The 14905-nt window shown below is 36.8% G+C and overlaps 1 protein-coding gene across 3 annotated transcripts in view; it reads left to right on the forward strand.

Annotated features, from left to right (window-relative positions):
* The window catches only part of CTNNA2 (catenin (cadherin-associated protein), alpha 2), a 1016972-nt gene that overhangs the window by 794721 nt on the left and 207346 nt on the right, over positions 1–14905 (forward strand). For all 3 annotated transcript variants that reach the window (XM_012731478.1, XM_004691582.1, XM_012731477.1), the window contains exon 9: positions 4854–5006. In XM_012731478.1, the coding sequence (XP_012586932.1) occupies positions 4854–5006 (153 nt within the window). The remainder of the gene's footprint in view (positions 1–4853; positions 5007–14905) is intronic.

Raw genomic sequence — 14905 nt, forward strand, 5'->3', positions numbered from 1 at the left:
ATTTAAGGCTTCAATTTTTTAGCCCATTTAAAATGTCCCTCTACCTCAAATTTAACCTTGGTATGTTAATACAGTTATTCTTAACAGGATTTTTCTAAACATCTGTCTAAATGACAAGACAGATGCTAAACAGTCAGACTTTTGTTAAATATCATCAGCCCACCCTCGGTTTGAGAGTTAAATTTGATTTCTGAAAGTCAAGATATAACTGGGTTGCTCAGATACACAGCCAATTCTGCCTAGAGATTGGCATGCAAAAAGACTTAAATTGCAGCAAAGCTAAGAAAGAAAGCTTTCACCGCCTAGAAGTAGGATTGATTAGTAGTGCCTACCTGGAACATCATGCTGAGGAGGATTATAAAATAGTATTTGAGCTCAGCATAACATAATTCTGTGATTGATTTATTATGTCTGGTATGATCGTAGGAAAGAAAGGTAGCATTCTTGCCATTTCTGCCCTAGTCCATAGTTTGGTTCTCGGCTTATAAACATCCTTTGACCTTTTAGCTACTTCCTGTCAGTGAGTCTATGTTTCTCACTTTCCACCAATGTTTGTGTACACAAATTATTGTTCTGCCAGATTTATTCTTTATTGACTACTTTTTGTTTTGAATCAGCAAAAAGGACTCCTGTGTTTGGGGGATTTCGCTTTATGTGAATTTTGGTATGAGTAGGTAAAATGATCAGAGAGAGTACTTGCTTTCACAAAGCACTTTTCTCCCCAAATCTTCCTCCTTCACCCTGGCAACTGGATGTTGGTTTTGCCTTCATCCAGATTAAAAAAAAAAAAAAATCAGGTGCATATTCCTAACATTTTGAATTAAAAGCTAATAAGGGACCTCCCTGGTGACCTAAGAGTTAAGTCTCAGTACTACCACCAAGAATGCTTGAGTTCCAGCTGGCCAGTTTGCTGACCCACGCGTCGCAGCAGCCCTCTCCTGTCTCGCGGAGCTTCCTCAGCCGTGTATTGCAGTAGATCTGTCTGTTCTTTTCCCCACTCTGTCTCTCGTGAATCCTCCATTCCTTGTAACTCTCACCTACACCACAGTTGTCATGAACAAAAATAAGTAAATCTTAAAGCAAAGAAAAGGCTATAGGCTTAAAGCAAGCAGAAGATATAGGCTCTCAACATTTCTGAGCTCTGTCCTTGGATTAACAAGAAAGCTTTTCTGCTTAATATTAATTTTTAAGACTTGTAACTAGAAATTTGATAGAAATAATGGCTTTTATAAGAGCAGTTCTCCTAAAGCTTTAGGGTGCAGAAAATGACCAAAGCATGGTTAAAACACAGATTCTGACTAAAGTGAAGGTTTGGGACAGGGTCTTGGGTTTGCATTCTGATGAGCTCAAGATATGACAGTTTTGCTAACCTGTGGTCCAGCCATTAAATAGGAAGACCTAAGGCAGAAAACAGGCTAAAAAATGGTAGAACTAGCAGGGGGAAGTAAAAAAGGCCTGCTTCAGCATGTTCTAGTTAAATGAGGGGAGAACAAATACTGTCATTAATAAACCTCAAAGTATGCAAAGATTCCCACACAATAGAATTGCATTCTTAATCATATGACAATACTGGGCCAGAGATAGGTCATCCTCTGAAGGTGACCAATTAAGTTTTCCCATTAGTTATTATAAACTCGTAAATTAAAACGTATTTGAGAGACTAAAACTTTTATCCCCATGAAGCTAAAATTGTCTAATATCTGGCCGATGGAAACCTCCTGTGTTTTTTCCATCTGACATTTGTGGTCTTTGATAGCATTTTGCTATCTGGTGTGACAAGACATTTCAAGCTTATTTGTACCTTTCTGGTCTCAGAGAATCTAAATTAGTCATTTTTTCCAAGAAGCACTGGTCTGTTTTAGTGGAAAATTGTAATTCAAGGTGTTCATTGCTATTGTTCATTCGACAGAAATGGGAAATTGTGTGTGTGTGTGATCAACTTAAAGTCACATGTATTCATGTTGATATTTCTACTTCAGCACTAGGATTATAGTTGCTTTTACCATTAAAATCACAAGCTCTTCTATATTACATCTTCTTTCTTCCACAACAACATTCCTGGTTAGAAAGGACACCAGCAATGAGAAATTCACTCCTATAACTTACTATTTGTTCAATTTTACATTTAAACACTGTTAAAATAACAACATTTGCTCCATTTTACCTTTAAACACTGTTAAAATAACAATATTCATAACTGTCACTAGAATTAAAAATTGTATAAACAAGTAAAATCTTTATGGGTATGCTAATCTGTTACTTCTCATTTTTATAATATTGAATTGTTTTAATTCCCAGAGTATACAACCATTTTTCTTTTATATTCACTCCCTTTTAATCATTATATTCCTCTGATCTCTATATTTGTATATCTAATATCACTGCCAGTTCTTTTGCTTTTTTTTTTTTTTTTTTTTGTACTATGGTTGTAAGAGTTGTTTCTTTTTTTTTTGCGGGAATGGGGTTGGGGTGGGGAGCTAGCAATATTTTCTAAATTCTTGCATGGTACATTACTTCATTTTCTTCTAGCATAAAGATTTATATATTGAAGTCTGATAATCATCCAATTTTCCTTTATTAGCCATTTGCTTTTTGGCTGATGCATAAGGATTCCTCCCATTTTTTCTTTAGAATCCAGTTTATGAATCTTGATTTATGAGTGAGGATTCCCAGGTACATGATATGCCCTTTCAGAATATAAGAGATGATAGAGAGAGAGAAATGAAACTTTTCTTGGATTGTAATTTTAAGTATCCATTCTGTTTACTTGCCTTGATTTTCTTCTTCTTTATCTACCTCTGGTAGCCATATATTACATTTTTTTTGGCTATCTTTAAGATTTGTCATCTTCCCTCAGATCCTTTTTTTATCTCTTTTAAAAAAGATTTCCTTTGGATTTAAAAAAAACCTACTCTCTTCATTTCTCTTAAGGCATTAGTTGTTGCGTTAATTCATTCTTGTTTAGTCTTCTTTTTTCAAATGATTTTTCTTTTATGGTTAATTATCTCTTGAGCTTCATGACCTCATGCTATAATTTATTTTTCCAATTAATGTTGCTCTTTTATATCTTATATACCTTTCTTAGTGTAGAACAATTTATTAGAATTCTAGGTTAAAGTTAGAATCTGTTTTACATCTATCTGGCATGCTTTCAATGTATGTAGGATTGATATTGTATTTCTTATTCTCATTATTCTTAGAAGAACTTTATATGAGTTTTGACCTCAATAATTTTAAGTTGCTCATTTTTGTGTGAACTTAATCTTTCTGAAGGTTTAGAAAGAGACTTGATACAGAAGCACAGAGCTCTCACATTTGCTATTTTTTGTCATCTTATAAAAAGATACTGGTTTGATTGGTGAGCAGCCTGACTCTGTTCATCTTCTCTGTTTCATCTGGGCTGTTTCTTTTATCTCTGTTGCCCCTGCCAAGTTCAATTTTGATTATGCTCCTGATAGTTCCCTTCTCTTTGGGACCCTGTCCTACACGAAGGACATGGCAGGTCAGATTCAAGTGTTCACCTTCAGATCTTTTTATGGGCTCTGCCACTTGCTACCTTTTGTTGCAGGCAAATTACTTAATATCAGAATAGTAGTTTCTCATTTATAAATGGGTATAAATTCATCTTCCTCCCTGTGTGTTTGTATGGGGATACATTATTTAATGTGCATGGATCTTAGGTGAAACCTTGCACATTCTATATACCTGGAATATATGTGCTCACCAAAAACCTATATTATTTTGAGATGGTAATTTCATGTACATTGTCAACGTAGTAATTAATTAATGTTAACTTTGTATAGATTTTACTATGTTTCACATAGTGAAATGCAACCCAGATCAGAATTCAACCAAACTAATTTATACATACACATGCACTAATTTATACATACACATGCATATGCATGAATTCCTACTGGTAATAAAGTATGAGTTTGTTCAATGTTTTTCTGACCAGTATGTTTTTCTGACCCATTTTGATACAAAATGGATTTGTATCAAAAAATTTGCTTGAAAACTATTGAGTAGGTGTATTTGGAATGCACACACATTGTTTACCATTTTTGGTGTTTATTTTTATTTTGGTATTTTCTCCCATATATATTCAAGTATGAACAAACAGCACTGTGTTGATTGTTGAGGTACAGTTTCATTTTATCTTCATGAAACCTCTCTTTAACAATTATGCATTTTCAGAAATTTGGGTCTGTTTATTTTACTTACCTTGAAGAATAATTATAAGCACTTCTTGCTGGAGTATAGCAACTCTATCATCATAACCCCTGAACAGAAACATTTTTGAGATCGTTCGATATTTTATGTTTCTAACTTTATCAGATGCAAAGAGTAAACCTAGTAAGGACAGGAAATTGAAAAATGAATAGGGTTTTAGGGATGGCTACAAGTCCTACTTTTCAGGTAAATATCTTTCTACTTCCTGGTTGACACCTAGATTTCTTGTATTTCTAAATTGCCTCAGTCCTTGAAATGTATCATAATTTAAACCTGCAGGGAAACATTTGAGTCCATGAAGGATAAGAGAGGGTCATTGATTGGGAAATGTCTATAAAGTATTGAGCTCTAAGTCAAATATGCAACTTTCAAGTTAACATTATATTATAAATTCAGAACCATCTATCAGTCATGTCTCTTTGTTTTTCTGTGATGTGATAAATACCAGGAAAATTAAAAAGAGTTGAAACATTATTTGTATGGATAATGAGAGCTGGTTTAGCTTAGACTCTTTATTCCTGGGAAGTTATTTCATTCACATTGCCAAGTGAATAATACTGCTAAATGGACCATTCTTTTTTATTCCTTAATTTTGTACTTGTTTCTTTTTTTATCTGTAGCTTCGGAAAGCTGTGATGGATCACATATCTGATTCTTTCTTGGAAACCAATGTCCCTTTGCTAGTTCTCATTGAGGCTGCGAAGAGTGGGAATGAAAAGGAAGTGAAGGAATATGCCCAGGTTTTCCGTGAACACGCCAACAAGCTGGTGGAGGTAAGTCAAGAGAAGTCAAAAGACTAGTTAAACATCTGAACATCACTCCTGGGATTTCAGTAGATGGCTCTTCTATTATTTTCCTGTAGAAAACGAATCCTAGAACCTTTCTTCTCTTTATCTTTTAATAACTTTAGGGTCTCTTCCTCTCTATCACTTAACTACAAACCTACTGTGGAACCTGTCTGCTAATTTCCTAGTACAATTGGCAAAGGCTGAAACAGAAATAGGAGGAACACTTTGAAGTGCTGAATATCAGCTTTGATAGGAGAGTATAATTAAAAATGGCAAATGGGAAGTTTAAACACTACTCTCTTTTCTTGTTCCTCAGCCCCCTTTTCACCACACCTCCTCATGCCACATTCCCTAGCCACATCGTGAACTTGTAAGATGCAATCTCATTTCACCCCAGAGAGGTGTTTGGATGCCTGTTAAAGAATATTGAGGCAGTAGTCAGAGTGCTAGCTCAGGAGTGATGGTATATTCTTTGTGTTAGAGAAATCTGTAGGAGTTGCTTTATACATGCAAAATTATGCTGTGTCATACTAAAACAAATATTATTCAAGGGAACAAAATAAAGGCAAAATGATAATCAAATGTCTAAGTACCAGAGCTGAAATCCAACAGTTTAGCAAAGTTTGCATAGAAATTAGATATGTTTAACAGGAAACTTGTACTGGATTAGGGGTTTATGGGTGGGGAGAAGATCCTAGCCAATTTAGGAGATGGTTATCAAGGCCAATCTTTGAGCACTTGTAAGCAAAATCAGTATCAAAACTCTGATCTATGCCTCCTTTAATTCAAGGTAAATAAATAAAATGAATGTGACAGAAAACTCATGGCAAGCTAAAAGCATAGTAAGTTTTATTCCCCCACCCCCACCCTCTTGGGATGGCAGAATTAAATGCTGAATTAGTTCATCAAATGTGAAATCCCCCATTTATCTTGGCGTGGTGGGGTTGTGCTCCAACTTAACTATGCCCTAAGTACCTGCTTAGTTTGCTCTTTGGTTAATCCAGCACCACTGCTGCCTCTGGAACTGAAGACACCCATTCAACAGGAAGGCTCAGAATTAGTCCCTGGCCCTCTAGGATAAGGCCAAATTGTCACCCTTGACAACAGTCAACAAGTTACATGAGCAGAAGTCTAGGCCATTGTAATGGACTTTGAACTCTCTACCATATTCCTGGAGTCATCACCTACCAAAAGCTAAAAGTCAGATTATACTTATAATATCAAGGCAGGCATTCTGGCTCTCCCACTACCTCTGAGGCGAGTCTTCTAAACAATCTGGCCACATGTTCCAAAAGACTTTCCAAGGTTAACCTTGAAAGCTATGAACATCCGGCCCTCCCAGGTGGCACAGCGGGTTAAAGCACAGCACTAAGAAGCTTAAGCCACTTCCTCATGAGTTCGATCCCCGCCTGCCCCGGAGGAGATCCACATGCGAGGCACACCTCTCCTGACCCGCCCGCTGCTCCCCTCAGCGGTGTACTTTGTCGATCTGCCTGTTCTGCTCCCCTCTCTGTCTCTGGTGAGTCCTCTCACCCTCCGCATCTCTGGCCTGTACCCCAGTTCTATATGAGTAAATAAATCTTTTTTTTTTTTTTTTTTTTTTTTTTTTAAGAAAGCTATGAACATCCATGCTTGGTGGGAAAAAAAAAATAGATAAAGGAGGAACAGGGGTGAAGGGGACATGGAGACAAGAGGAGGAAAAGAAATAATGCTGAATGAATGTTACAAAATTATTTATCATCTATATGCAACTAAATAATAATCTTGACATACAGAGATGCATGCCCATACTATCCTATTTATAATCATGATATTTAAAAGATAATTACAGAACTTATAGAAAATGTTAATTAATGGTGTGCCATTGCACTGTGGACAAAAAAGGGACATGAGTTTAAGTTGTAGGATAAATCTCTTACTTTCAGTTCTGTCTGGGTACCCCATTTGTATTTTTGACTCAGTCATTCTGAATGTACCTCATTTGCAGATAATATTTGAAATTCAAACTGGACACCTTGGACACGTTTGAGGACAGGGCCAAGTAGCCTTTTGTTCACTTACTCTTTCTTCTCCTGTGACAGACCCTTGGCACACCCACCATTTCCCCTCATCCCATGCATAGATTTTATGGCAGGGGTATCCGGTTGCTAAGGATGATTGTTTACCCTCAAGGAGCAGAAGCAGAAAAATTACTGTGCTGACTCTGTTATTTTCTTCAGAGGTCGCTGCTGAATAGTAAGCTTTAGAATATAGAATACCTCAATATTCAGGAAATGTGTAGGGCCCAGGTGTTAATTGGCATCTATTTGATTAGAGAGTGACAGTATGTAGCTTATGTGCTTCAAACAAGTGTTACATTGCTGATGGACATATATTTAAACACATGGAGCCTAAGGCTGAAGCTCCCTTTTTTCTGATTTAGGGAAGTGTTTGTTTAGACTTGGGTGCTTTTTCTGGACCTTAATTTCTATAATCTGAAATGCTTAGTTGGCATTTTGAGTTTATAGTCATTGATCTTGATAACTTCATTAATTTCAAAAGTCTGACTATATCCTTTGGCAATTCCCTATTGTACTTGAATTATGATAATTATATTTCTTCTTTTCCTGTTCTTATAACTTCTTTTTTTCCTGTATCATTTGACTTAACTTGGCCTGTTAGGATAATATTGTAATAATAAATATTTTTGTTACTTCTAGATCTCAGTAATATCTCAGTAAGAAAATGTTAGTATTTTACCATATATTATGGTGTGTTCTAAATTGCTCACACTTTTATTTCTCATTTGCTAAGAATTTTTAAATAATGAATATAAATTATATAAAATGTGTTATATGTACATTTTCAGATAATTATAATTTTGATTCCTTTACTCTTCTTGAGAAATTTTGCATCAGAATTATGTTTTCTTTCAAAAAATAGTAGAAAACTACACTTTCTAAGTTTTGGAAGTGAGTGTGTAAGACTGGTATTAATTATTTTATTTCACTGATATAGCAATCTGTCACTTTAATTTAGTCACTTTAATTTAGTCACTCTAATTTCATTTTCCAATTTTTAGCATAAAAATTTCCATAATATTCTCTAATCCTTTTTTTAATGTGTGAAAAATCTGTATTTCTGTTTCTTTTTTTCCCCTCATATTGATTATTGGTGTCATTTCATTTTTTTCTTCATGAGGTTTGTATGAGTTTATTAATAATCTTTATGAATATACAGCTTTCAGTTTTGTACATTTCTTTTTGTTATCTATTTATGCCCTTACCTAATTATTTTTTCTGATTTCTTCTGGTAAAATTTACTGTTTAAATTTTTAGAGATAAATAATCATATCGACTTTTAACCTTTCTTGTTTAATAATATATGAATCTAAGGCAATGAATTCCTTCCTAAGATAAACTTACATCTAGTTTTCTACTGACCCAGTTTATAGCTTACTCATCCTGACTCCATCTGTGTCCAATATGTTTGAAATTGGTCTATTGAGGTCAATTTTTTTTTTTAAGAATTTCTGGTTGATTCTTTTTTTTTTCTTTTTAATTGATTCTACTTCTCCAGCAAAATTCATTATCAGTCATCTCCTTTAAAATATATTAAATCTAAATATTCATAATCCAAATATGTATATTTATATAGAAAACATGTAAATATAGTTACATATACAGATATACTAAGCAATTAATATACACAGATATATTAAGCAATTACTTTTAAAGTTCAAGTCAAACAACTCCAACATTATTTTCCTGTTTGTGTTTTCCCACAGAAGGCAATCCCCTCCTGCCCCAAATTGGTTTGTTTAGCTTTTGAGATAGACAATCAAACACCTCCAAGGGGTTAGTTAGAATGAGACAAAAAGATGAACAGATTTATTACTCACAGAATAGGGCTTTCTGGTTTCCATGTTTTTTCCAGATTTTCCTCCAGTACTTGTGGTTAGGGGCCCTTTTAACATATGCCATTCTCATGGGTGTGAGATACCTTATGATGGTGTTGATCTGAATTGCTATTATTCAAGGAAATGATGAACATTTTCCATGAATCTTATTGGCTCCTGGATCTTCTCTTTGGTGAGTTGCTTGGTAAGATTTGGTGCCCATTTGTTAATTAGGGTTTTTTAATTGTTAAATCGAATGTGTTTTCTGTACATTAGTTATATATGCTAGTCAGTTCTGCAAGGTGTGAATATTTTCCCTGATTTCATAGGGTATATTTTAAGTTACATATATTTCCTTTTGCTACGTAAGAGCTTTTGGCTTTGAGGTAATCATAATTTTTTAAATTTTGATTTTATTTCCCTTACTATAGGGGCTGAGTCTCCAAAACATGTTTTTCACTGATGTCATGAAATAGATCACCAATTTTTCCTTCTCTTATTTTATTGATGAAGGTTTTTTACTATTGTTAAAATCCAAAATCTGCTTCAAAATCTGGTTAGTGACAGCATTTAGTTGCTGTCTAGGTTTTGGCTCTAGGTGGCACTAAAGCAGGTGATTTGCTTATCATGGCCACAAGCTGAAATAATAATCTCCTCTCTAAAGAAAAACAGGTGATCCCTTCTAGCTTCCCCCACTAGTTTGTGCTGTAACTGTTCTAGTTTGGGAACCATCAGATCAAGCCTATAATCATCACTCTGCACCCTTACTCCTGTACCTCCCAAGTGGTTCACCCTCTGCCCTAGACATCAGCTCTGTGCACCGTTATCCAGTGGTGGGCCTGGTTTTAGTGCTGGAGCAAACAAACAGCACTGTCAAGCTATCCCTAGCCACTGGCCTGAGCTCCATCCCCGGCCAGAGACCTAACCCAGGAGGCACAGTACACCTCTCCTGTGTCACCCGCTGCTCCCCTCAACAGTGTATTTCAGTAGATCCGCCTGTTCTGCTCCCCAATCTGTCTCTTGTGAATCCTCTCACCCCACCCGCCACACGTCTAGCCTGCACCCCAGCTCTTGTATGTCTAAATAAATGAAGTAAATCTTTGAAAAGTAAAGTCCCAGATACGAGCGGGTGCCCTCACATTAACAACTGAAGGAGGGATTTTGTACCATAGTCCCTTCCTCGTGTATTTTACTGCTCCCATATCATTCTATACAAACTTGAACTACAGTTTTCTCTACTGCTTTCTGCCATACTGTTGTTTTTGGTGTATGTGATAAATGGCCATTTTTTCTTTCGGGGGTAGTTGTCATTTGGTTGTGACTATGTGGAGGAGGTAAGCCTCATGTCTTTCCTCTGCCATCATCTTGCTGGAATCCTGGGATCCCTTTTATAAGAAAATCCCTTCATAAAGGCTCTACTCTCATGAACTATGAGTTTTCCAAGGCCCCATCTTCTAACCCCATTACACCAGGCATTAGGCTTTCAACATACACCTTTGAGCCAGGGTAACAAGCATTTAGGCCACAGCATTATGTTTTCTTAAAAAATCCAGGCTTTCTGTTGAAGGAATTTAGAGAGGGAAGTGATCTCAATTCAAAGACTGATGGGACTAAAGCAGTGATAGTGTTTTAAGTATATTTAACCTTTTCTTTCTTTTAACCCAGTCCTCTGCAATAGTCGGCCAGTGGTGTCAGTAGAATAGGCATGCTACTCAGTAACCCATCCGGCTTATAAAACCTTTAATCCAATTTTTGTTTTCACACATCAAATAGTCTCAAACTTTTCTTTCTTTTCTTTTCTTTTTTTTTTTCCTGGATGCTTTCAATTTGCTTCTTGATCATTGATTGCTCTGTGTAGCTTAATAGACAAAAAGCTTGGGTGGGGGGAACTTGTGATTAAAATGCCATTCTGAGAACTTTTTTGTATATGGGACCTTAATCCAAAATCTTTGTTTTCTTTTCTACCAAAGATTTCAGTTTTTGTGTCTTCAGTTAGCAAGATTGCTAAAATTTCTCAAACATTACTTTCCTCTCAGCAAGTGAGATGCTACCTTCTATTTGACATTTCAGCTTCTCTTACCACATTAAGAATTAGCAAATCCTTGGGAGGAAATGTGAAATGCAGAAAATTAGGCTTTCCTCAATAATCAGCTCTCTTTAATTAATCTAAGTTTTGACATCTTTGGCAGCTGTTTCCTTCTTTCAGGCAAATTATTTTTATTCTGAAGGACAGTGGGTCTGTTATTGGCTAGTACATCTTAGCTGAAAGTAGAAAGCCTTGAGAAGGCCGATTTAGATAAATTTGTGGATTTTATTGTTGTTATTTAGTCAGAGATCTTTTTAGTCAATAGAAATATTGAGCTCCCATACCTCAAATAGCTATATAAATTAATTAAAGCAGTTTTGAGTGCATTGAAATAACAAGCGTCTGTCTACATCCTGCAATTCTTTCACTTAACAGCTCCTCCTTCCACCAAACACAACCTCACAATTCTTGCAGGGGAACATTCAATTCCTGGTTGTGAACCATGATAAATCTCTCAGTTAGCATCATTGTAAACCACATTAAGAATTGCATGCCAGATAATTTTGAATGAAGAATGAATACATGAAATTATCAATTTAAAATTCAATAATGATCCTTTCAGCTTTTCCACATTTCTTGATTATTGAGCTTCATTACAGTATATTCAGTTTCCTGTCTCTTTTTGTGTGTGTGTGCCATTTTCCCTTGATTGGGTATTTGCTATTTGGCATTTGTTTTTACACAGTGTTGTTGTCCTTAGGTATCCTTAAGAAGGGTAGTTTTAGTGCAAGGAAAATATTAGTAACCTGTGTGTATAGAAGAAAGGAATGTGTTGTTTTACTATTATCTAGACAAGTAAAATTGTGAGGGCCTATTTTTCCCACATAGTGTTTCTAATACTATTAAAAATTGTCTCTGTTTGTTGAATAGCAGTTTTTAACAAGTCAATGAAGATGATGATGATGCTGATGCTGCTGATGCTTTGTGATCTATAATAGCACCACTCAAGAAAGTATTGCCAGTAGAATTGACTTTTTTTTTTTTAATCTAGGAATTTTCCCTTGCCTCAAGAATCAGCTAACTCTGATTCCCTCTGAGAGTTTGCTAGAGTCAGTGGGGCACTCTGAACTCTGAGAGTATGCTGAGCCAGCAGAAGACACTTGTTGAATTTCTTTTCTAGGCCTTTTGGAGAAATGGAACACAAATTATGGCAACTACATATCAAAATAATGTGGTTAGGGTATGGTTGCCATGGATATAATTTGGGGGCAGAACATGCATTGCAGCAAAGAAAGTGATAGCTCATGTGGAAAATAAGATGCACAGTCCAACCATTTTCAGAGTCTCTGGACTTGTTTAATTCTTTCCATTACTTTGCTACTACTCAGTGAGTGCTGGTTGTTTCTTCTTTCCCTCTGAACTTCAAGTACAATAGCTCAAATTGCATGCTCTATTGTCTGGGAAAGTATAATGCCCTCCGACAGATCAGTGTCTTATGCACATTTCTCCTTCAGTCTCTTCTGCAAGTGTGCAACGAGATCATGAAATTCTCATGCCTGAGAACAATTCCTTTTGTTGATAAGTTCAAGACCAACACTGTAGGCCCTCCCTGGTGGTCCAATGGATTAGAGCATAGCACTGTAAGCTAGCTGCAGCCGCTTCAGTGCAAGTTCAATGCCTGGGCCCTGGAAGTGACCCACATGGCGAGGCAGACCTCTCCTGGCTGCCCACTGCTCCCCTCAGCAGTGTACTTTGTCAGTCTGCCTGCTTTGCTCCCCACTCTGAGTCTGGTGAATCCTCTCGCCATCCCTCCACCTCTTGCTTGTACCCAGTATGCATAAATAAATAAATCTTAAAAAAAAAAAAACAGCATTGTAAAGAAGCCTGCAAGGCTTGTATGATCTGTGCTTCCTGCAACCCCCTATTCCATTCCACTCCCCCTTCAGTCTCCAAACTCACGTCTCTGTCCACTTCTACTTCTTACAATGCATCAACAATAAAGCTATTCATTTGTCAAATGTGTTATGCTCCCTTCATCCTAGGCCAAAGTTTATGTTGTTCTTCCTTGATGGACTCTCCATTCTACCCCTTACTCTTTTTTCTAATCATTATTCAGATTCAGTTCAAACTCAAGTTGAATCAGCTCCTTGTGTTAATCACTCTCATACTTTTCCACTTTTCATGCACACAACTCTACAACTATATGCCACTTCTTCTTCTAGATTAACAACTTCTTTTGAAGGAGGCATCTCTAACTGATTCCTAATTACAAGCTAGCACATAGCCAAGTATCTACATATAGCAGGCATTTGATAAGCAGGCATTACTAAATAATGAGTAAAATAATAAATGCAGCCAGGAATATTGCTAACGTTTTGGCTCCTGAGATATTATGTTTTAATAACTACAGGACCCTAAACAGGTGCCTCTGGGATCAGTAAAGAGGCCTGTGCTCATTTAATTCTGTTGTTCTCTACCAAGGAGGAATTTTAAATCTGAGAAGAACTAATGTAAAGAACTCCCACATTTGCAATTTGGAGGCTCCTGAGATGTAGTGCTAGCTATGTCAGGGTGTTCTGGAAGTAATGCCCCTAATTCAACTGTCATTTCTTCCCTTCCTTTTTCCACACGAGCATGCCATTGTTCTGAGCATTGCTTACAGTGGATGTGAGAGGAAGCTATTTCTATCTGTCAAAGTATATAATAGAGACCTTAACAGTGCAAGTTAGACAAGAAAATTTTAATTCTCTGATTGCATCTCTTGATTTAGTTACTTCTGATAGCATTGCTCAAAGCAGAAGTTGCTGTATCTGTTCAAAAATGCCAGGTTTGAAAGTAAGGAACAAGCCCTAATATTCAGAATTACAGATCTGATCACCAATAAAGCACCAGAGTGTCTTCCTTTCAGCTCTGAGTAAATCACTTTCCTCAATTAATCCCTCCACCAGCATAGAACATTTACTCAGCAACAGATATTCATTGAGTGGTTCCCAGGTGCTGACAGTTGCTGGAAATATAATGCTGAACAAAACTTGTAAATTTCCTGTTCTCATGGGGCATGCCTTCTGCTGTGGAAGATAGAGAAAGAGTGAGATAAATGTGTTAGAGAGGAGGTGGAAGTATGCCATGGAAAAAAAGCACAGTATGGATGGAGAATTGTGAAAGTGGCACGTGTGCTCGGAAAAGTCGCTCCTCAAGTAACTATTGTTACACCGAGAGAAGAGGAAATGGAAGTGCACCCCAGATTGTGGGGGGAAAAGGGCAGATCCCTCCAAGCAGCAGTGTGGTTGGCACCTCTGATAGGAGAATAGTGTGGCTGAGGTGAGAGTGAGAGGAAAACTTCAGACTCAAGGTAGAGGGCTGGATGTAAAAGCTTGCATTGTACTCAGATACATCAATCCACTGGTGTTGGCTCAAAACTTCAGGAGTTGCCAGGGTGAAAATTGAAAGTAGATCCTGGACACAGAGGACAAGAGGAGACTGAAGAAAACAGTCCAGATTGGTAGGTGGCAGTTTTAATAAGCAAGGGAACAGGCCTATATGGTTTGTCTTGGCGGCCTTCAGCTAGTAAGAGGTTTACTCCTATGCACCTTATCTTAAAAGCTTTAAGGCTTAAATGGGTTCAAACACATGTACTATCCAGATGGTGTCCAGTGCTTTGCCTCTCTCAAGGTTGTGTCATTGAAGAAGCTCCCAGAGCAGAAATAGTGAGCCACACATACACTGCAAGGAGATAGTGGTGGGCTTGGGTTCAGGGTTTGGGTAAGGATCCTCAGATTGCACTAGGTCCAGCTTCTGGGTCATTCTGCAGTTGCTTTCTTTTGACCTTCTTTGACAACTGAAAGGCTTTGAACTGTCATGGCATGTTCTGTCTTGGGTTTGAAAGAATTATCCTGGGGCTGTATAAAGTGACAAAAATAGAAGAGGAAAAAAAAAGATATCATAAAAATAAATTAAAATAATCCTGCACAGAATTAGTAA

The sequence above is a fragment of the Condylura cristata genome, unplaced genomic scaffold (genome assembly GCF_000260355.1).
Source record: "Condylura cristata isolate star-nosed mole 26May11 unplaced genomic scaffold, ConCri1.0 scaffold00031, whole genome shotgun sequence".
NCBI lineage: Eukaryota > Metazoa > Chordata > Mammalia > Eulipotyphla > Talpidae > Condylura > Condylura cristata.